The 25,487-nt window shown below is 32.1% G+C and overlaps 1 protein-coding gene and 1 long non-coding RNA gene across 2 annotated transcripts; both read left to right on the top strand.

The window, feature by feature from the left end:
* Positions 1-358: 358 nt before the first annotated feature.
* Positions 359-2,556, top strand: LOC140047846 (uncharacterized). Its single transcript, XM_072092878.1, has 4 exons — positions 359-407; positions 502-1,029; positions 1,524-1,586; positions 2,282-2,556. Exons 1-4 carry the CDS (start codon positions 359-361, stop codon positions 2,554-2,556), a joined length of 915 nt encoding a protein of 304 aa, XP_071948979.1.
* A 2,519-nt stretch (positions 2,557-5,075) lies between these two features.
* On the top strand, positions 5,076-5,900 carry LOC140047444 (uncharacterized). The gene is made up of 3 exons (XR_011844953.1): positions 5,076-5,120; positions 5,630-5,674; positions 5,799-5,900. It is a non-coding gene; the product is annotated as an uncharacterized lncRNA (long non-coding RNA).
* The last annotated feature ends 19,587 nt before the right edge of the window (positions 5,901-25,487 follow it).

Here is a 25,487-nt window from a genome sequence, read left to right as displayed (position 1 = left end):
TCATCAACTGTTAAAACAGATGCTTAATGACTTAAAAAAGTTTGCTGTACTAGAAACAGAATATCAGAAGAAACAAACAAAAGAAATGGAACATGAAAAAGTATCTGTTTCAAACGAGGGTGACGAGTTTAAAGGAAATAAATTCATAATTTACACCACAACAGACAACACTCAATATTATTTTGGTTTATGTAATCTGTGATGAAAATGATCATGCAAAGTTTACCAGGCCACATTTTGTAATAATATTAGAATTAATTATACAATATTAGATTGATTTTCAGACCATCATTATTATTAGTTCACATCACATCAAAGCAAGGTACTTTAAATAGTTATAGACAATGTCAAATAGACAATGTCAGATGAGAGCATGATTTTCACCATAGGAGCCAAATATGTGTTACGTAGTACAGTAGTATGCGTCTTTCATAGTTGTTGCTTTTTCTGAAAACAAATATGTTAAAACCATTTTTAGTTCAACTTCTCTTTTCAATCTAGGAGTACGAGATTTTATTTTTACCTACATTAAAGCAGAATTTTCTCGCTGGTATGACAAGAGGGATTCAATCAGTTTGCTGAAAACCTTGTACAAACCCCTTCTGCTTCCTCATATGCTAGACAAGGCATCTAGCACGATAGACCTGCTGGAATTCTTAATTGAATCTAATCATCTGACAAGCAAAGATCTCACATTGTTTTTTGACACCATCAATGTAACAGGAGAATTTGAATTAGTAAGAAAAATTCAAGAGGAAGTTGTAACATTCCCAAATGTCGAGGAGATTTCCGTTTCAAAATATAGTCGTCACAGATGCATGTTGGTAGAATTTGGAAATAAGCTGACCACAAAAAATGTGGAATCCATCAGTGATCTTGTTAATGAGGCACCAACATCTTATGAAGATAAATGGGATCTGATTAATGATCTTGAAAACAGACAGATCATCAGTGAAGGAAATATGCAACTATTTATCGAGAAATTAGGTATCTTGAAGCTTGGAGAACCTGAAGAAGTTCTAACAAAATGTATGCATATGTTATGTTTGTTTTCTTCAATAGGACTTTAAAACTATATCTTTTCATGAAAGTTTTTAATTAGGATAATAATTTATTATGTTATTATGCAATCAATATTTTATTCATTACTACGGTAGTTAATCAAACCAAAATATCTACTGTACAGTGTTCCACATTTTACAAATTCAACAGGTTTTTAAAAATAATACTGTGTATACTGTGGAAAAGTTCCATATTTTTTAGTTGTATGAAAAAAGTTCTCTGGATAGGGTAAGAACCAGTGACCATCATATCGTTAGACCACTGAGCCATATGCAGTATTATCACAGATATTTACCCACCAGATGCATCCTCTCATACAACAAACGCCCTAACTGTAGATATGCTATGGAACACTATTATTGCAAGTTATACTTTAAACTAAATGAATTAACTAAAATTGTATTTGTTGTATGTAAGCAACAACATCATCAAGTCCATTAAGTGTATATTGATATTTACAGATGCTGGCGGTACTGATGAAGGAGAGCCAAAATCAGCATTACAAAAAAGCTCTACTGGTACAGGTAAATTCCATGTTCTGTTCTGGTGGGATTCAACACTTTTTTATTATGAAAACTGTTACTTCCTATTTTACGAGTACATTATTTATAATGGTCTATCATTTAGTATAGTTCAAAATCTTCTCTAGACATAATACTACTATAATTACTATGACAATATCCTTAGGTAAGAGGCAGGTTTCCCACTGTTGAGTGTGATTTTTTTTAAATAATTAAATACTTTTTACAGTATACCATTTAAGCATGTGAGTTTATAGGACATGTCATGTATAAGAAAATTTCACTGCATGACATTTTTATTTCAAGATCAAAAAACATATACAAATACAAGAAGTATGATAATGGAATGGAATATAAAATAAGCAGATTCTAGACATCTGTGTATAAAAGAATATGACAACCATCCTTCACCCCACAGCTGCCATTTCATGTGTGTCTGAACAAAACATAAAAAGCACATAGCTGAGTGTAAATAATAAACAATCATGAACCTGAACCAATGTATGCCTATTCTTTTTATGTATAAAAAATCTACAATTGTTTTTCATTTTTATCAGAAAGTATTGTATTAAAAAATTATTAAGAGATTTGCATTGTTATTGTCATTATGTCATGATATTAAAATCTGATCTTAGCCAAATATGGCCTTGATATGAATATTAGGCACATTTTGAAGTCTTGTTTTTGTCTATTATCAGAGCCTTTTGTGCTGAGAGGCGGCATGGAGATTTTTGTGAAAACACTCACTGGAGAGGAAGTTACACTTGATGTTGAACCATCAGACATCATTGAGAATGTGAAAGCTAAGATCCAAGATAAAGTGAGAATTCCTCCAGAGCAGCAACAAATTATCTTTGCTGGAAACCAGCTTAAAGATTGGCAAGCACTGTCCGACTACAACATTCAGAATCAGTCAACCCTTCAATTGGTACTCCGTTACAGAAGTGGTAGTGGTATGTATATCTTCAAATGAATTAAACAGCTACAAAAGAGATAATCCGTTCTCTACCTAATAAATAATAACCCCCCCCCCCCCCACCCCATCTACCATTTGTATTTACCAGGGATTTGTTACAGTATTTTTATTTCTCTGAATATTTATAACTTAAATAATGTTATAGTCAAATGTACATCACAGTTTAATAATAATTCATAATTACTTTTTATAAATATGTTGATAATAAATCTTAAAATTTAACAAAGGTGTATGTTGCTGTTGACCACATGTAAGAAATTATATTATACTTTATATATCACATCTTATGGTCGTATACTGTAGGTATGGAAGGCAAAATGTTTTTATTCAGAATAACAACCAAAGGGAAAGACTGCACAGTAACGTCACAGGCACAGAATAAATTCTAAACCGCACGGTGATATACTGAAATTCAATTAATTAATTTGAAATGATAAAGATGAGGAAATATTATATATATATTGTTTATTTTAACCAACAATTATATTGTTTAATATAAAACCACAGAATGTAGAGGTACGCAAACAGAGAATGTTGAGCCACAACAACAATCATCATCTATACTAGGTATGCAAGTTCTAACAAAGTATATTTTGTTAGCTATAAACCTTTATTTAGTAAATAGTCAATTTTCATTTATAGCATTTTAATAATTTGAATTCAATTTAAAAAATACTTTGCAATTAAATTTAAAATTGTTCTATACTTTTACAAGTAAATATACTTATTTTTTTAATTTTTATTAATTATTCCATAAACTATTTTATAATTATTAATAGACCCTTTCAGTAGCTCTGGTCATATTACAAAGAAAAGACTGCAATTATTTTAGCTTACATCTAGACATAAACAATTGCATGATGTAGTAGTCCACACCCCCACCAAAAAGGCGAAACGGTCCACTAAGCAGCTCTATTTTTTTAAAATTTCTAAGCTCATGGTAGATCTGTACCTGGAGACTTACATATTTTGTTGCATATTTTAAAGTACGTCTATTAGTCCAATTTCAGGGGACTTAACAGCTCAAAATTGTCTTAACTTAGCCCCAAGCATGATGGGAGACTTATTTCAAATAATAAGTCCCATTTCTGAGGACCTAACAGCTCTATTATTAAAAAAATTAATTTCTTAGGTCAGCCCCCGGGGGAGGAGGTTGGTCAGTGGCTGTTTAGTTCTGCCTTTACAATTTTGGCAATTTTAAGTTTATGATACTATAGTACACCATGTAATTTAAAAAATCTTTAAAGTTGTGATTTTTTCGACAACTGAAACACTCATTAAAAATTGTTTGTGTGATTACATACCGTTGATAACGATATTAAACTGAAAAGAGAGAAAAGAAAAAATGAACTCCACTATTGAGAAATCAACTGCAAAGACAGTTTATCTACAACAACAAATTTTATATCAGATCCATGTTTAAATAGATGTGTAATATATAATATTCAATTTGTTATAACATAACACCTAAATAAATTTGTGTCATTTGATTGTACGATTGTCGGTCACATGACAATAGTACGCACTATTGAATGGTTGTTCAATGGTAATTTATTTCGTGTACGAACAAAAAAATCTTTTCTCATTTGAAAAATATTTTTTTTTATAATAGAAATACAACAGCACCTCCTATTTTGTATTTCTGCCACGAAGATTGAATGTTATGTTATTCGCGATAAAAGTACATATTTGGAGAGATATATGTACTAATTTAGACCAAAAAAAGCCTTTTAATTAGCTTTAGATAGTGTGTAGGATTTTTGATTAATTAATGGGAACATCTCTACAAGACGTAGAATCATTGAAAAAATTGAGTTCCAGTTGCCTGTCAAAGTTTTGTAATGGTATCGCTGCCTTTCTAGGCCTGTTAGTATTAGGCTAGGCCTAGGCGCTTAGCCTAGTCTTGCTAGGCCTAGGATTGTTTTTTATTTTCCTTTATTTATTTTCCTTTATTTATTTATTTATTTTATTTATTCAAAACATTCCAACAGGAACAATGTTCCCACTTACAGGTGATGTTATATGAAAAAATAAAATATAAATATATATATATAGATTTTTACCCCCACTACCCATAAGTTAACGGGAAACATAGCAATGTACACAGCAACAAACTCATGGAAGACAAACGAGAAATAAAACCATTTTTACAAACATTAGCACGACCAAACGAAACATAAAACAGATCAGGTCGTTTGTTGACATAATTAACACTACAGTAAGTGTGTTTATAAAATCCAAATAAAGATAATATTTATTATATTATTAAAAACCAAATGTTACTGTTTCAATCAAATGTAGGCCTGGGCTACTAGCCTAGGCCTACATTTGATTCAATCTGATTCAAATGACAGGAATCTATTTAGATATAAAACAAATAATGAATGTTTTATATTTATGTAATGGTATAAATAATGCCCAGAGGTGAATGATGAAAGGTTATATTTCACCACACTGATAAACATTCATTTTGTATAATATTATTTACAATAGTAACTTCTTTTTCATGTTGTGTTTAGATAAGTCTGTTAAATTAAAGAAAACAAAGAAATCAACAAAAGGTTGGTATGCTGTACTGTCAGTTCAGAAAAGAATTAAAAAGTTTAAAGAAAAATTTATGAAGAAATTTGTTATGTCACAATGTAGTTTAGATCAGATTGTGAATGATATAATTTTAAGTCTTAAAAACACAATGTTCAGTTATATTATCTAACATATTTTTTTTAATACAGTACCTATACCTATCTAATAATATATTGGTGTCTTATTTATATTTTTAATAAGACACCAATTGTCATTAATTGAGTGCCACCGATTTAAAGGTGTAAGTTCAAATAAATATACCATGAGGTGTGTGAAAATGAATTGTTCTGGGAGTCTTTTTAAATTAAACGTCTGTAAACTGGAAAATTACCAGAAGCAGCAATATATTCACCAACAATTAGTCAATCTAAACCTGAGCTTGAAAAACACTGGAAACACCATTTACTGAAACCTATGAGAAAATGGGAATAAAAGGGACATTTAAAGAATTAAAGTTAATTTGTAGTATTTTCTCTTGTTTTATTAGATGAGTCAGAAGATCAAGTTGAAGCAAAGAAACCAAGAAAAAAGAGTAAGACTGACAATAAATCATGTATTTTAATTTTAAATGAAAAACATGTAAACAAAAAATTATTATATTTTTTAAATATACTTTTTATATAATACATGAGTTGATATTTGATTTCTTTGAATAGAGACAACATTAATAGACTATGTAAGAAAAATGTTTGTAGAGAAAAAATGTTCTGTTAAAACAGATTCTGAGAAATCACCAAAAGAAATGGATCTAATTAAAGGTAATTAAAAAATAGTAAATGTAACATTTATTGTTATTATTTATTGTTTAGAAATAATAGAAAATAAAATGATTTTATTAATAAAATAACATTTAATTACAGAATATAATTATAAATTCTATACATCTAAAAATACACTTTAAGGAGTGTGTGTTTATATTTTTTAAACTTTTTTTTTTTAAGTTTTTGTTTCTTTTACATTATTTCTAAATTGTCAAATATTAATGTATACTGTGTATATCTTAAGCAATAAAGAAACTTTTAATATTGTAAAAGTTGACATGAATCTGGTAAATATATATCAAATTGCTGCACACCCATTGTCTGGTTCCACCGTGTCTTATTAATATAAAATGAATTCCTTTTACAGGTATTGATAACAGTGAGCCCTCAACTTCACATCAACAGCTACCAAGTCAAGATACAATGACAGATGAACATGCTATAGATGAGATATGTAACTCTGTAAGACGATTTTTCATGAGACGTGGTAAGAGCTTAAAAACAGATCAGGGTATCATAAAGATGATAAGTAGTATGAATAAGGAAGAAAGAAAATGGAAACACCGTAAGAGGTGGGAATGGATTCAACAGGAATCATCAGAAGACATTGGTAGAATGCTAGCTCATGTTTTGATTGCTGTAAAAGATGAAGAGTATGTTTTTTCTAAAATCAGTCAATCATATAATGATGATGTGGTGAAAGGTCTGTCTACTGAATGTAGTAAATATACCTTTAAATACAATATAGAAGCTTATCAAAGCGAGCTATATCCAATTGGTACACATTTTTCTACATCATTTTTAATTCATTTGTTGATTAATGCACGACGACTCAAAATGCTTAAACTAGGTAATTTAACAGGTGAAACTATGAATGATGCTGTTGATGCACTATCAAAGAAAGGACTAGTGTTGGAATTAGATAATCTTAATATGAGAGGGAATATTCTCAGTGACATCACAGGTTCTTCACTTGGCACATTACTGGCTATTTTGCCTAAACTGAAAACACTTAACATGTACAACTGCAGGCTGTCGGGTGTTATCATAGATGCTATGGTGAGGGAATGTGTCAATAGGAACCTAGTGTTGGAATTAGATAATCTTAATATCATTGGGAATAATCTCAGTGACATCACAGGTTCTTCACTTGGCACATTACTAGCTATTTCGCCTAAACTGAAAACACTTAACATGTACAACTGCAGGCTGTCGGGTGTTATCATAGATGCTATGGTGAGGGAATGTGTCAATAGAAACCTAGTGTTGGAATTAGAGAACCTTGATATCCATGAGAATACTCTCAGTGACATCACAGGTTCTTCACTTGGCACATTACTGGCTATTTCGCCTAAACTGAAAACACTTAACATAAGCAACTGCTATCTGTCAGGTGTTATCATAGATGCTATGGTGAGAGAATGTGTCAATAGAAACCTAGTGTTGGAATTAGATAATCTTGATATCAGTAGGAATACTCTCAGTGACATCACAGGTTCTTCACTTGGCACATTACTGGCTATTTCACCTAAACTGAAAACACTTAACATGTACTTCTGCAGTCTGTCAGGTGTTATCATAGATGCTATGGTGTGGGAATGTGTCAATAGAAACCTAGTGTTGGAATTAGATAATCTTAATATTGGTTGGAATACTCTCAGTGACATCACAGGTTCTTCATTTGGCACTTTACTGGCTATTTCACCTAAACTGAAAACACTTAACATGTACTTCTGCCATCTGTCAGGTGTTATCATAGATGCTATGGTGTGGGAATGTGTCAATAGAAACCTAGTGTTGGAATTAGATAATCTTGATATCAATATGAATACTCTCAGTGACATCACAGGTTCTTCACTTGGCACATTACTGGTTATTTGTCCTAAACTGAAAACACTTAACATAGGCTGGTGCAGTCTGTCAGGTGTTATCATAGATGCTATGGTGAGGGAATGTGTCAATAGAAACCTAGTGTTGGAATTAGATAATCTTGATATCAATAAGAATACTCTCAGTGACATCACAGGTTCTTCACTTGGCACATTACTGGCTATTTGTCCTAAACTGAAAACACTTAACATAGGCTGGTGCAGTCTGTCAGGTGTTATCATAGATGCTATGGTGAGGGAATGTGTCAATAGGAACCTAGTGTTGGAATTAGATAATCTTGATATCAATAAGAATACTCTCAGTGACATCACAGGTTCTTCATTTGGCACATTACTGGCTATTTCACCTAAACTGAAAACACTTAACATGTACTTCTGCCATCTGTCAGGTGTTATCATAGATGCTATGGTGAGGGAATGTGTCAATAGAAACCTAGTGTTGGAATTAGATAATCTTGATATCAATAAGAATACTCTCCGTGACATCACAGGTTCTTCACTTGGCACATTACTGGCTATTTCTCCTAAACTGAAAACACTTGATATGCGTGGGTGTAAATTACCTAATGATATAGTGCAGGATATGAGGAAACACTTCCAGAGTATAAATGGTAGATTTTCCTATTAACTGCTATACAGTAGTTATTAAAGTGCCGCTTAATTTGACATTCATTACAACTGCATGATACATGTACTACAGGCACTTGTTTGTTATCATAATCTTTGATAATATAAATGTAAATTAAATCATGGTGAATATTGTATTTTAATACATGTCATATTATATATAAAATTGTTTATTTAATATTTGTAAACAATATATTATGTTTAAAATTCAATATTACCTTGGATTTAGTATATTAGTATCTTAAGACAATTGCTAATGCAACCTAATATATTGCACACATAGCATATCATTTGTAATATGTCAGAATTAAGATTTTGATACAGTCTATTTTGATATGCCAGTATTTTTATAATTTGATGAGTCATCTTGAATTTAATTGTAAGACATATTACGCCAAATTTTGTTTAAAATTGTTAGTTTCACAGGATTTGAATGTTGCTATGAGGGGCTTTTCATCGTGATCATAATTCTTCAACTATTCTCTCAATTTTTATTCACTGAAAACTGTACAACCGTTTAGTTTTTAAAATAGTTCTTTCCTTTTCTTGTGAATTATGTTTATTATACCTTCATGGTTTATCTAAGTATACAAATAAATGACAGGTAAACAATATTTAATTGTTTCTAATTTTTATCTTTATAAATAAAGCTACATTCACACCAGAACAGAAGATGGTGCTGTTCATTTATTTTTATAATTTTCCATGAAGTTCTGTCTGCACCATCAAACTTTATGTGACAAAATGTGATGTGCCCATATATGGCATATATCACTACCATATTTGGGCACATCACACTTTTTTTGTCAAACTAGTGTTGCTTTAATATCTATCAAACTAATTGTACAGTTTTATATTTCAAATTGTTAATTTATAAGATGTACTATTACAGTTTTATATTTGAATTTAATTTATTATTTGTAAGTATTATACAGTGTTTGATATTAATTCTATTGCACAGTACTATAAGTTTTACATTCCAATTGATGTATTAATTGCTATTACAAACATTCAACAAGTTGTTGAACTATATAATGAGGGAATTGCTATTACAAACATTCAACAAGTTGTTGAACTATACAATGAGGTAATTGCTATTACAAACATTCAACAAGTTGTTGAACTATATAATGAGGTAATTGTTATTACAAACATTCAACAAGTTGTTGAACTATATAATGAGGTAATTGTTATTACAAACATTCAACAAGTTGTTGAACTATATAATGAGGTAATTGTTATTACAAACATTCAACAAGTTGTTGAACTATATAATGAGGGAATTGTTATTCTTCAAAGAGCATAAAGGTGCAACACTGAAGGCAAAAACATTACTCAGATGTAAAGTACTAGGCCTAGAAATAAAGTTAAATTAAATTACAATTAAACACTATTGCAAGCTGCAATCTATTTTATTTTTTAAAAATCACCCGAGTGTGTGATGTGATTGAAGAGGGGAGGAGGTTGGTGACTCGAGTACAGGGAGATACTGGGGTCCAGGGGTTATGAGGTATCAAATTAATCAGATTTGTACCAAGAATGTTTTAAAACTAAATTTGAAACCTGCCCTGGAGCGGGTATAATTGCTAGTAAATAAATATGTTTAGTTAAGGATAAAACACATATTTTCAAGTTGTCTTTCAGGTCTAGTATCAGATTGTGTGTACTTCGTTCTTGTATGTCAAGATATTTGAACTTTCCTAATTCAAATTCTATTTTTAACTTGAATATGCAGATTATATGCCAGTAATATCGATAATCTACTTTTTTTTACAGTATTTTTTTTACTTTTTTGATTTTTATTGAGATATTTCAGTTTACTTTGTTAGTGCTCAGTACTAAGTATTAACTGTATTAATTGTAAAGAAAATCAATTTTTCTATTCTAGAAAATTAGACAAATAAATGCAATAAAAGTGTCTAACATTCATATATTTGATTGTAATTGTAAGACTTAATTTACTGCTATTGTGTGTTATTACAAAAATAATGCAAAAAGATTTTGAATAATAATCAGAATTTTATATTATATCATTGTAAGACTTTAGATATTTTCCTGGATATTTGTTTTCAGTTGTGTGTAGGTTGGATGGGGTGGGGAGAAGGGAAGAGGGCATTGGCATGGGAATGGTGGTTTTTGAGTTATTAGGTAATTATGTATTGGTAGGAATTGTGAATAGAGAATCAGTGTTACTACTACGTATATTATCAGATTAACCTGAGATCAATAAAATACATAATGTATTTTAATGATTATGATTAATTATTTTTTAAATAAAAAAATTATTTATAATAGATAATTTTGACTTTATTTTATTAAACATTGTTTGTGTGGGCGTGTTGTGGGAGAGGGGGGTTTTAATCAGGACTGAATCCAGAATTTGTGAAACAGAGGCGCCAGGGGTTATAATTAATAATTATAGTCTTTTAAAAAATAGAGTACAGTAGCATGAAACGTTTCTAATTTCATCTGGCTGTCAAAAGGAAAGTTTCCAACCTGAACTTTATATGAGGCTGATGATACATAACCAGTGAAAACCAACTCAATTTGGAAATGTAGGCTAATTGCATTTCTTACTTATTCAATGCTAGATATCTTGTAAATGGACAGACAGACAGACAGAGAATACAAACATATTGGAAGCGGCTATTAAAGCTATGTGTATACTTCTCCACCACGATATGTTTTATTCTCCTCTGTTTATTTATGCATTTACAAGATATCTCAAGAAGATCTTGCTCAACCTTAACACGCAAAACAATCTTAGTTTCTGTCAGGATTGGGTGCTGTACTCCTCAAAAACAGAAACTAGAGGAATGCTTCTCGATAAAAAAAATGATTTGTGTTAATATTCAAAATTCAAATTATCTTAATCAGGAATTATTCATGGTAAAATACTTTTACAAAGACTTTTTAGCTAATGGGATTGGAGGGCTATGTATTTTGTACTTTTGATATTTTCAAAAGGCAATTTGACGCGCCATACTCTTTAGAGGTTTACATGTACTACCACATTGGTACCGACATTTAGTCCGTTTAAGCTATCAGCGAGAGTACACGACGACACGTGGACGTAAGAAAACGTGCGGTTTGTTGTTTAAAATACCATATAATAGCCTATATAGCCTAGGCCTAAGGGAATAATTTAAAGTAAAGCATCTTGGAAAATAAACATTGAACAAATTCATTATTGTAAAGATATGCATTAGTATCATTGAATGAATACTGTTTAGCACCTTTTTTAAGCCTAGGCCTAGCTAGACTGGTGATGCAAAACTTCCACTTTTGTTTGCAAGCGGAGTAATTCGATCCACTGTGTATTCAAATCGGTCGCAAACCAATGCCTAGCTAGTATATGAAGTAGTATGTAGACTGTTTAGGATGTGGACTGTTTAGGATGTGGACTAACATTCATGATTTTTTTTTAATTTAATTATTTGGTATTTACATTAGCAGGTAACAATAACATGTAAATGTATTCAAAAGCCATATATATCTGATGATAGAGGTACAGTAAAATAAGATATATTGAAACATGATGTATTCAAAAGCTATCTGATGATAGAGGTACTGGTAAAATAAAGATGTATTGAGACATGATGTATTCAAAAGCCATATACATCTGATGATAGAGGTACAGGTAAAATAAGATATATTGAGACATGGTGTATTATTCAAAAGCCACATCTGATGATAGAGGTACAGGTAAAATAAAAATATATTGAGACATGGTGTATTCAAAAGCCATATACATCTGATGATAGAGGTACTGGTAAAATAAAGATATATTGAGACATGTTGTATTCAAAAGCCATATACATCTGATGATAGAGGTACTGGTAAAATAATTTATATTGAGACATGGTGTATTCAAAAGCCATCTGATGATAGAGGTACAGGTAAAATAAAATATATTGAGACATGGTGTATTCAAAAGCCATATACATCTGATGATAGAGGTACTGGTAAAATATAATATACATAATTTATTCAAATGTCATTTGATGACTTTGTTGTTTTATAGAATGTTATTTTTACAGGGAAATATTTCTAGCAATGGAGCTGACATAGGTCTTATGGGGAAACAACAAAAGAATCCAAACCAATGGGAGATTTGGAATGTAAATGACAATGCCAGGTTGACACTACCACTGAACGCCAACAATGATGAAACATCCATCAGAATTAGATCAGTCAGGTTAGTCAATAAATGATATGAAATCATCAATGAGAATCTCAGTGGGCTTATTCTTGAAAACATTTTAAGTTCATCTCAAAATGAGTCTGTGTGCTTAATTATTTCAAAAGAATCATTCACCCCACCCTTAACCTAAGTAAATGTATTAAAAAGAAGCACATCTCAAAAAAAGATAATCAGTTGGCTAAATCTCAAGAACATTATTTGTCTAAAAGTACAGTAATTTACTCCTTATTTTAGTTGAATGACTGGTCTCAATAGTCATAATGTTGTCTGAATCAACCAGCAACTATCAGCCAATCAACATTCTCCAAAAGTTATGTCTCATCTTTGTCAACAGAGGGCTCACTCTACAATTTTAAACCATCAACTCTCTATAAAATGCTTCCTCATACTCATCAATAGAGGGCTCACTTTACAACTATTCTATAAACTAGAATAACCAAAGAACTTATAACACAAGAATCTCCTGTTCGTCCGAAGCGCGTAACAATTTCGAAAGGCATTGTGGGATAGAATAAAGCTATGGGTGGAGCCATTGTGAGCCATGGAGTAGGGCGCCCGCATCAAATTAGAAAGTCAAAATCATAGAGGGGATCTGCTAATGCTCTAGAGGGGGATAGAGTAATTGACTGAGGAGTAGGGCGCCCGCATCAATTTAGAAAGTCAAAATCATAGAGGGGATCTGCAAATGCTCTAGGGGGGATAGAGTAATTGACTGCAGAGCCATATATATAAAGAGTTACGACATTGAAAATTAGAAGCCATTTTTGTGTCAAAGAATTCGCACGCTGAGGGCGCGCGCGTCTCTTTTGTATAGCGTTTTCCTGTAGTTCCATGCATTATTTTTAGATTTTGTTGTCAATGAAATAACGCTTAGATTCCGTTTTTATTTTAGTAAATAATGTTATTAATGGTATTAATTTGGTAACATATATATATTGTGTCTATAATAACAAAAGAATAAATGCTAGGGCCTACATGCAAGTCAGGATACATCAAAGCATGAACCAATACAAAAAACACACAAATTCACCCCTCTTTTTATACAGTATATGGCTCTCTGTGTGTTTTTGACACAAGCTTTCAGAGACTCGTTCATCATTTCATTTGTAATAATTTGTCTTTATTATTTTAATATTGTTCATACCTATTCAATATATTAACAAATATATCCACGACACTTTATTATTTTATTTAGTCATCAAAGCATGCATTATGAATTGAAAATATTACATAATTGTTATTAATGGGACGTAGTTATGGGATGTTTTGTTCCAAAATCAATCAATCGAACGTTATAATGTACTAGCGTACGCGCGCGCAATATTCTTTGGCGCAAGTGGTTCTGTACGCTGTGCACGTCGATATTCCACCGTAAAATGTGCAATTACATTTTTTTTAATATAAGAAAAAGTTTAAAGTAATTTCTTGCTCCTATACTTTACATGCATTAACGGAGACAAGTTTGACACAAATTGATCTGCATATCACGTGACTATAATCCAATGTCGTAACTCTTTATATATATGGCTCTGATTGACTGAGGAGTAGGGCGCCCGCATCAAATTAGAAAGTCAAAATCATAGAGGGGTTCTGCTAATACTCTCTAGGGGGTAGAGTAATTGACTTCCTAGTTTGGAGGGGGCGCTGCTCCATGCTGTGAAATGGCGTCGCCCAGTTTGACCTTTTAACCCTGTACTTCCGATACTGTGTTTTGAATGCAAATTGAAGAACAGGAGATTCTTGCGTTATAAGTTCTTTGGAATAACTACAACCAAAGAATATATATCACAAGAATGAGTAATCCGCGATTTTCCTTGTAACAGTAATATTGTCTATGTGGTAGGGCGACGCCATAAGTGAGGATGTATACAACTTTTTGTTACGGTTACACTAATCTAAACCTGGATCCACCGGTAGTATATTCATGATAAAAAATGTTATCCACTACATGCCAACATCATGTTAAATGCTGTTTGGATATTTAATTGTTCGTTTCAATTTATGAAGTAAAAACTGCAGAATAAACAGTTCGCTTCAGCAACCGGGCGCTACGATAGCGCTACCGGGCGTGTTGGTGTTGACACGTTTTCACGAAGGATAGTTTAATAATATTTCTATATTTAACTTGTTTCTGGTAAAACAAATAAATGTTAATGAAATTTAACATTGTATCCTATTAATAACATAATATAATAATGTATTTTATACTAATTTATATCATAAAAACAATACTTAATTTACCAGTCGTAGATTAGTACGCGGCAATGGTAAAGAATAGGCTGTGCTGAGTAACGCTTCGTTGATTTTTGGTGTTGCTGTGTTAGGCCTTTTTTGTGAACTAATTTAGCATGGTAGTAAATAATTGTCTGTAGAAGTGAATATACACTAGTTTGTTATTAAATATGTTTTATAAAATAGTTTACAATTGCAAAATATATTATCATAATTCTATTTAATGTGACATGTATAATATCTATTAAATCAAGTCTTATTTAGTATGTATTTGCAGCAATAAAGAACGAACTGAATCCAATTCATTGTCATTTGCTGGACTCTGGTCCTCATGAAGTTATATGTTTTTCTATTTCGATTGACAATTATAAGATGCTTTTCGCTGTTTGTTACTGCCCACCGAACTCTCCAGTGTCCTTCTGGAATGACTTTAGTAACAATTTTCTTCTGCCTTTATTACCTCACTTACCAAAGTATGTTGATATTTATATTGTTGGGGATTTTAATTTAAATTGGAATCTTAAACATACGATACCTACCATTTTTCTTGACACTATGAATGCTTTAAATTGTACTCAGCTTGTTGAGGAAATCACTAGGCCTAATCATTTGGTCCCATCATCTGGTACAATAATTGATCTTGTTTTTTCAAATAGGCCAGACCGTTTAATTTCACTTGATGTCATTGATAACCCAGTGATCAGTGATCACCATGCAGTTTCCTTTAACGTATTACTTTCCAAACCGTATTCTAAATTGTTGGTACGTAATTTTCTTGCTTACCACAAAACTGATATTGACCATCTAAAAAAACTTGTCCACCTTGCCCCATGGAATGTCTTCATGGATGAAAACTCAGTTGACAACTCATGGGATGGATTTCTGGATATTTTTACAGCTATTGTCCGTGACTCAGTTCCGTTGAAATCACGCAAGCAGCGGAAACATTCCCCATGGGTTACCAATGACATCAAGCAATTTATCAATATAAAGCATAGACTGTTTAGAAAAGCCAAACGTATTGGTTCTGTATCTGCATGGGATGACTATAAGTCTATTCGTAATATATATATATATATATAAACTTTATTTAGACACGAGACTGATGTGCAGTACAACTCGTTCAATCAATATTGATTGTTTTTACACAAGTTCGTGATACTGTATTACAAAACAAAAAAAAAAATCAACACCATATAAATACAACAGAAACGAAAAAAATTGATATTGAAAAGAAACAAAATTACAGCAGAATCCCCTTCATCTGACACCTCTATTTAGGGTACACCATACCGGTACTTCCCGTGTAAACGGAAACCCTTATCAAAGTGTATAATTCATGGGGATTCAACTGTAATACATAATAAATCTTTTGGATTTCATTGACGTTAAAATAATAGTGATAAAACACACATTTTACATAGTATTTAGCCATTTTAAAAGTTGGATGTAGATCGTAGATTACCATACCATTATGTTTTACAATGCATTTTTCAGATACGTTTTAAACAACTTAACTGATTTTGGAAGGGTATCAATATTGAGACTATTCCATATAATTGCTCCACGATAAGACAGACTTCGTTTTTTAAAATCTGTTTTTGGCTTTGGGATGAATAGATGTGTATCACTGTTCCTTAGATTATAATTTATATCATTGAATGTAAATACATTATTTAGGTAAGGTGGGGCATTATCTGTCAAAACCTTATATATAACCATACAACATTCATATCTATCTTGATAAAATAAAGGTGACCAATTAATTTGCCTTAGTGCCTCACTACTAGGTGTGTCCCATGTTAGACCACACACGATTCGAGCTGTTCTGTTTTGGATAGTTTGAACTCTTTTCATTAGAGTTTGACTACTATTTCCCCAAATTATGTTACAATAGCTCAAGTAAGGTATTACAATAGAGTTTGCAATATGTTTTAATATGTTTTGTGGAAAATAATAGCTACATCGTCTAAGCATACCCAATCCATTTAGAGCTTTACCTCGAATGTATTCAATCTGATTTTTCCATGATAAATGTTCGTCTATTATGATACCGAGATGTTTGCAATATAGAACGCGTGGTACAACATCGTTATCTATATTAACTGATCTATTTTTTTCTTTGGTGGTTGCCAATCGGTTTGTCGATCCGATCAACATGAACTCGGATTTAGAGACATTTAGACTCAATTTATTATTTTTTAGCCAATCGTCGATTTGTATAAGTTCTTCATTTATACTTTGGTATATTTCATTTTCATTTTTTGAAGAACAATAAATTATAGTATCGTCAGCATACATACTTATTTTACATTTGTTTGCAACTTTCGATAGGTCATTTATATATAAGAGGAAAGCAAGTGGGCCCACGATTGACCCCTGAGGCACTCCACATTGGATGTGTGTATAGTCAGACAATGTATTATTTACATTTGTGAATTGCTTTCGCTCAGACAGATAGCTCTCGAACCATTTTAAAACATATTTACTTAAACCATAAAGTCTCAATTTGCTTAATAGTATGTTATGGTTTACCGTATCAAAGGCCTTTTTAAAATCTAGTAAACAGATTCCGACCAGCTTACCCTCGTCTATTGCACTATACCAGTCTTCCGTCACTTTTGTAAGTGCAGTAGATGTTGAGTATGATGGTCGAAAACCTGATTGATTTATACATAACAGATTATTATTATTCAAAAAAGCATAAAGTTGATTAAAAACGACTCGTTCAATTATTTTTGAAAGTATAGGTAGGACGGAAATGGGACGATAATTATTAGGGTTAGTTTTTTCACCATTCTTAAAAATTGGCGTGACCTTTGCTATTTTCCACGTATTTGGGAATTTACATGTTGTGAAGGAGTGATTTATAATTCTTGTAATTGTTGGGGATATAATCGGGGCAGACAGTTTTAGAATGCCCGGTGGTAAGTTATCATGACCAGTGGCTTTGTTTTTTGAAAGATTATTTAAGTATTTATATACAAATTCACATGTGATGTGTTCGAATTCAAAATTATTTTCGGTGAAAGCATCGATTTCATCATAATTTATATCATTTATCGGCTCATGTATTTGTGATGCAAGATTTGAACCTATATTTGAGAAAAATGTATTAATTTCATTTGCGATGTCCTTGGCTTTATAGAGGACATCGCCATTATCATTGCAAATTGTTTGAATAGTTTGAGTTTTCTTTTTTGACGATATAATATATCTTATGGTATCCCATGTTTTTTTTACATCGTTTTTATTTTCTTTTATACTTTCTTGAATAAAATTAGCTTTACTTTTACGTATTAATTTATTGCACATATTTCTATACTTTCTGTACCTTTTCCAGAGTGATTCATTTTTAGAATGTTTACATTCTCTTTTGAGTTTATCTCTTTCTCTCATATTTTCAATTACATCATCAGAGAGCCAAGGAGCTGTTTTTTTACGTACCCTGTGTTTTTTCCAAGGAGCATGTTTATCTAAAATGTTGGTTAGTGTAGTTTCGAGAAGTTTGGCACTCTGACTTACGTCGCCACTGGCTGTAATACCATTCCAATTTACCATTAATAAATCGTTTAAAAAACTGTCTTCATTAAATTTTTTAAAGTTTCGTGTCATTTTATAATTATGATCCTGTTTAATAATTTTATTTGTTTTTTTGGAATCTTTATTATTTTTCGCCCCTTTCCCTATTATAGCGAATGGCATTGAGTGGTCACTTAAGCCGACGTGGATAACTCCAGACTTTAATATTTTAGAAACATTTGAGAAATACATAACATCTATTAATGTAGAGGAATGTTTTTCTATACGTGTTGGTTCTTCAATGATCTGTTTTAGATTAAAATTTTCACTTAATTCAATTAGTTTCTTTGTGTAGCAATGTGGATTGTCAGACATAACGTCACAGTTTAAATCTCCCATCATCATAATATCTTTGTGTTCCAGTTCAATCTTTTGAAATATATTTTGTAAATATTCAAAAAGAACTGCTGTAGTGTTTGGAGGTCTATACCACAATAGAACAATTAGATTTTTACATTTATCACGTACTATTTCAATAGATAGGAGTTCGAGTTCATTACACATTAGATCATTCCTAATTTTGTGGTTAGTTTTTAGGTTTATATAGAGTGCTACACCTCCACCTTTTTTAGTTTTACGTCTATCTAGTCTGTGTAATATATAGTTGTCAACATGAAAATCTTCATCAATAAATGTATTATCGAGAAATGTTTCGCTTAAGCCAAAAACATTGAAATTGTTGTTATTTAGAATACGTTGCAATTCATCAAAATGTAAGTCTAGGCTACGTATATTTAAATGTGCAAATATAAAACCCTTTTGATTAAGTTCCTCAAATATATGAGGATCTTTTTTAACTATTTGGTTTATATCTGTTATTGTATTATTCCTATTATTTATTACATATGAGTGGTTATCATTAATTAATACATCATCTATGGCCTGGGAACATTCAGTAGTATTGCTAGTCTCTTTTTCGGACTGTGACTTTAATGTACTTCTTAGACTCTTTGGTCAATTATTTCGTTCGTAATAATAATGATCATAATTATGTACATTACCACAATATCTTGCTTTATGACCATATTGACCACATGATTTACATGTTAACTGTTCTTGAAAGTAGCATTCGTAAGCTTGATGGTTGTTTAGTCCACATTTCCAGCATGGTTCATACATAATATAGTTTGACTCTTTTGAGCCATAACTAAAGTGTTGGTAACTGTCATTCCTTGCTTGTTGATTATAATAACCATGTCTATTTCGTTTCCAGGGGCGTGTATTTTGATTTCTGTTTGTTTGACATTCTTGAGCATGTTGCCTGGATGATGATTTCTCTGTATATTGAAATTGGAGATCATCAATATTTTCAGAGAATAGTTTAGCTAGTCGTATGGATCCAGTTATGTTGAAATGTAATAAGGTTAAGCGTCTATGCAATAAGTCGTATTATTCATATGTCAACAAATTATTTACAAGTGACTCTACTCGTAAAGCTTTCTGGCGTTTTGTTAGAGAACGTAGAAGATCACCAGCACCGTTATCTTTTAATATTAATGGTGTGAATGTTTCGTCACACCCTGTAATTGCTAGTTCATTTAATGATTTTTTTGTTTCTGTTTTTAACTCACCCATAATTCCCAGCTGTGAACCTCCGGTTTGTAATGTCCCAATCCCTGAACTTTCTCAACTTAACTTTAACGTCTACAATGTTGAGAAGGTGATTAATGGACTTTCATCTAATAAATCTCCAGGTCCTGATTCCGTGCATCCATACATATTGAAATCTGCTTCCGAATTTATTGCTCCACCATTATTTAATTTGTTTAACTTGTCCCTGCGTATGGGGGAAATCCCCGCTAAGTGGAAAATGTCCCATATCACTCCTATATTTAAATCTGGTGATAAAAATGCAATTTGTAATTACAGACCAATATCCCTTACCCCTATTTGTTCGAAACTGCTTGAAAAAATATTGTTTTCAAGTATATCTGATCACGTTGCTTATAATTGTCCAATTACTGATGTCCAGCACGGTTTTTTCCCCTCACGTTCCTGTGTTACCCAACTTACCAACCTAACTCATTCCTGGGCATCTTCGCTAGATAAAACTAAAGCCCCCAGAATTGATGTTATCTTTCTCGACTATGCCAAAGCGTTTGATAAACTGCCTCACCATATTATTTTAAATAAGCTGGCTAGCCACTTTAATATCAGAGGCAATGTCTGGAAATGGATCAAGTCATTTCTATTGGGACGTTCCCAAAGAGTCTTGTATCAAGGATCCATTAGCCCATCATCCCCAGTTACCTCTGGCATACCACAGGGCAGCGTACTTGGACCCCTTATTTTTAACTTATTTATAAATGACTTTCCCTCATCTATTATTTCTCCATGTGCATTGTTTGCCGATGACACGATAATTTATAGAAATATATTTACTGTAGACGATGAAGTTGTTCTTCAGTGCGATCTGATCAGGCTTTCCTCTTGGTGTGATCTAAATGAAATGGAGCTTAACTTAAATAAAACCAAGGTTCTCCACATTACAAGATCAAGGAAAGAGTATAGACCTGTTTATCGTATAAATGACTTGCCTATTAAATCCGTATCTAGTCATTGTCATCTGGGGGTCACGATTAATAGTGAACTTACTTGGGATGACCATGTAAACTTAATTATTTCTCGTTCAAATCGAATGTTGGGTTTTATTACTAGTATTGCAGGAGGATCATCCCCTTCAGCTATTTTCTCACTCTATAAAGCTCTCATTGTCCCCATCCTTGAATATGGTGTCCCAGCGTGGTTGCCTCGAACCAAAAAACTTACAGAACGTATCGAGGCAGTCCAGCGAAGGGCTACTAGGCTTGTCCTTAAACAAACAAGAGGTGAAATGGAATACGAGGAACGTCTCACTAAGCTAAATTGGCCTACACTATCTAATCGAAGAAATTATCTTCTGTTATCCTTTGTTTGTAAATCACTTATTGGAACGGTTGATTGTAGTAGTGTTCGTCAATCTTTAGTTGTTAATGGCCGTCACCTTGATACACTTAAGTTCATTCATCACTATGCTCGAACCAATTGTCTTCATCATTCCGCTATTAATATATTCCCTAGGTTGTGGGAAGAATTACCGGAAATGATTAAAAATTCTTTAATTTTAGACAGTTTTCAAATATTTTTAAATTCACTTAAATCACATGTTTTATATTGACTTTGTTGAATCGACTATTATGTATTTTATCCGTTTATTTTATATTGACACTGTTGATTCGTCTATTTGTTTTTTAATATTTTTATATAGTTTATTTTATATCATTGTTGTTACTTTGGGAGTACGGAACCTGAACTCTTGTTATAGTGATTAGGTTCACTTTTAGGTTCCTGCCTACTCCCTTAGTTTCTGTGTTTTGTTTGTTTGTAACTGGTTTTTGGCAATAAATAATAATAATAATATACATCCGCCCTTATGAGGGCGGCATCACTCTCTGTTACAAATTTCTCATGCAAAAATCGCAGAATACTCATTCTTGTGATATATATTCTTTGGCTCTTCTCACCATAGGTGATTCCTTTATCTTTGTCAATAGAGGGCTCACTTTACAACTTTAAGCCAATTAACATTCTCTAGTAGGCTTTACTGCTTCCAATTTTCCTTCTCTGCACACACAGACACACAGATCATCAGTATTGTGTTTCTCACAACCAGCTTTTCTCCCTATATTTTAAAAACAAAATTCTGTCAATTCTCACAAATCTTGCTTCCTAAATCGGTATTAATTAAATTATTACTTGACACAGCCAAGAAAAGAGAGCACGGTATACTGTACTAGAAATATACTCAGTTTTAAAAACCCCATCAAAATAGAGTTCACAAATAATTTTTGAAATATTTATTTTTCATCTAATAAAGAAAGATAATAATAATATAATTATAATTAAAGTTCATACCTGCTGGTAGATAATATTTGAAAATTTAAACAAGATTTCGGCACTGGGAGAAAATTCAGCATACCTTGAACTGATGTCATAGGAGGTCATAATAAATCTCACAACCTGACATGGTTTCTTCTGATCAAGACATTTGTTAAAATTCATGGATATGTTATTTGTTCGTTTATAGTTTGTTTTTCTAATATTAATTCTTATTTGAGACAACACACATACTCCAAATTTCATTTCCATCATTTCATATGAAATAATAAAACAAAAATATATAATAAATATTAAATATGAAATAAATATTATCGCGCATTTTATAATCGATTATTCAAATTCATTCCTCTTTGTGTTGCCAGGAAATCATTAATAATCATAAATATTGTTTTTTTTTAATCAGGCTGTAGGAATTGCCAAGTTCTACTCCAGCACTTGTTTTTTGTATTTATAAACACTATACTTGGTGTATTACACAAAATCCTAATTTAATAATAAAGGTGATGCATAGAGCTGTCACACAACAATACATTCTGTCTGCTTTAATTTCCCTTTGTTCATTGGAAAATGAATAAACACAGCTTAAATTTCTGTATATACAGAAGGCAGCCATGCAAGAATGATTTTTGAAGTTGTATGATATCAGAAATTCTTTCACTTTATATAACAATAAACATCAATAGAAATGTACAGTACCTGTACCACTGTTTAGAGTAGCGTTTATACTGTAGATTGCCTGGCTTGTGAGAAAGTGGCTTATAGAGTTCAATAGATAGATAGATTTGTTTTAGGAAAACCTACAAAGTATTGCAATAATGATATTCTTTTTACTGAAAGTTTCTAATATTCTGTAGATTAATTGCACTGTAAGTAAATACTGTTTTTATACTATGTATTTAAATTACAATAATATTGCCAAAAATGTTCAGCTTAAATTAATATTAACATATGAAATCGCAGTAGGCAATAATTTTGAACATTACTAATAGTAATATCCAACTAAACAGAGGCGGTTGCATGACTATTTTAGGAGGGTTGCCCAAAGACTCCAGGGCTGTAGTATTTGAGCAAGCAAATTGTTAAACGACACCCCTAGATGGCCGCAAATGGTACTCTCGCACGTAAAATTTATGATAAAGTGCACCTCTAGTTCGCCGGAAATGTCACTCACTCTATAGTGCGCTAGCAAACAGAGGATTGTAGTCTATAAACATCGCGACCAACAATATTACTCTAGTAGCTAGATCAACTTTCGTATGCACTTTGAGGTCCAGAGAATTTGACTTCAGAAATTGGTTTAGGGTGGTCAAACAATCATTTTTGGCTTGGTTACACATTTTGAAAATGTGGCGAAAGGTCAAAAGGTCAGGGTGAAAGGTCATAAGACCAAACACCAATATGTCCTTAAATCTCAACAACCACTGGTCACAGCGAAGTAATTTTGGTCTCAAATTGATCAGAAGGTATACATTTATATTCAGTCTAATGGGACATTTTAGTTAAAAATGACCGGAAATGACATTTCTGACCTTTGACCCACAACCCAGGGCATGTATTTATCTCCGTAACTACTGGTCGTAGACACTTGAATTTGGTTTTAAATTGTTCGAAATATGTATTTTGTTATTTGTTACACATTTTGAAAAATGTTACAAAAGGTCAAAGGGTCAGGGTCAAGAGTTATATGAACAAATAAATAAAGGTACTTGTATCTTGGCAACCACTGGTCGCAGCAAGTCAATTTTGGTCGCAAAATGTTCAGAAGGCATGCATTTATATTCCGTTTAATGGGGCATTTTAGTAAAAAATGATTAGAAATGCCATTTCTGACCTTTAACCCACATACCAGGACATCTTCATATCTCTGTAAGAGATATGAAGATACCATGATATGTGGGTCAAAGGTCAGAAATGGCATTTCTGACTAAATTTGACTAAAATGTCCCATTAGATTGAATATGAAAGCATGCCTTCTGAACATTTTGAGACTAAAATTGACTTGCTGCGACGAGTGGTTGCCGAGATACAAGTATCTATTTATATTTGTTCATATTACCCTTGACCCTGACCCTTTGACCTTTTGTAACATTTTTAAAAATGTGCAACAAATAACAAAAATGTTTATTTCAAACAATTTAACACCAAATTCAAGTGTCTACAATCAGTAGTTACGGAGATACATACATGCACTGGGGTGTGGGTCAAAGGTCAGAAATGGCATTTCCGGTCATTTTTTACTAAAATGTCCCATTAGACTGAATATAAATGTATACCTTCTGATCAATTTGAGACCAAAATTACCTCGCTGTGACCAGTGGTTGTCGAGATTTAAGGACTTATTGGTGTTTAGTTTGATAACCTTTAACCCTGACCTTTTGACCTTTCGCCACATTTTCAAAATGTGTAACCAAGCCAATAATGATTGTTTGACCATCCTAAACCAATTTCTGAAGTCAAACGCCTGTATTCTTAAACCGGACTTTAGTCGTAGTTCGAGCTAAAACTAAAAAAATGACGTCATTTTAATTCATAAACCGAACTTCAACTAAATCACCGACTAATTCAGGCCAACCTCGACTAAATCGAGACGGATTTTGATCGATTTTTTTAGTCCTGGAGGGGGCAGACTAAATGGTCGACTAAATGTTTTTTAAACGATGTTTATAAAAAACGTAACAGTCATTGAGTTGTTATATTGGCCAGATATTGAAGAATGAAATATCTATATTTATATTAGCTTAATTAAATATACATTGCTATAAATTATAATAATGAAAATCATCTTTATTTACAACTGTATACAAATTACATTATTTTCTTCGCGCAAGTCCGACTTGAGCTACGTCACGCCATAGCGACAATGGGAGATGCGGCAATTCACCACGCGATGGAATGTTTAGGGGGCCTAGCGCTTTCTTGTCACGCTATGAAGTGCGTGGTTCGTGGCGATCATACTTTGTTGGGGACCTAGAAAATATAAAAGTTACCGTACCGCCATGGTTCCTAAATATATTTTGAAGATTTTATTTGTTGTTAATCAAATATACTTCACTGTTAAATTAATACTGATATTGTTCTAATAATTAACGATTAAAATTATTTTTCATGTATATAGTCCTGATGCGTAAAAAGTGTTGTAAGAAATGGAAAGTGATATCAATGCGCAAAATT

The sequence above is a fragment of the Antedon mediterranea genome, chromosome 4 (assembly GCF_964355755.1).
Source record: "Antedon mediterranea chromosome 4, ecAntMedi1.1, whole genome shotgun sequence".
Lineage (NCBI taxonomy): Eukaryota > Metazoa > Echinodermata > Crinoidea > Comatulida > Antedonidae > Antedon > Antedon mediterranea.
This window is presented reverse-complemented; position numbering and strand designations above follow the sequence as displayed.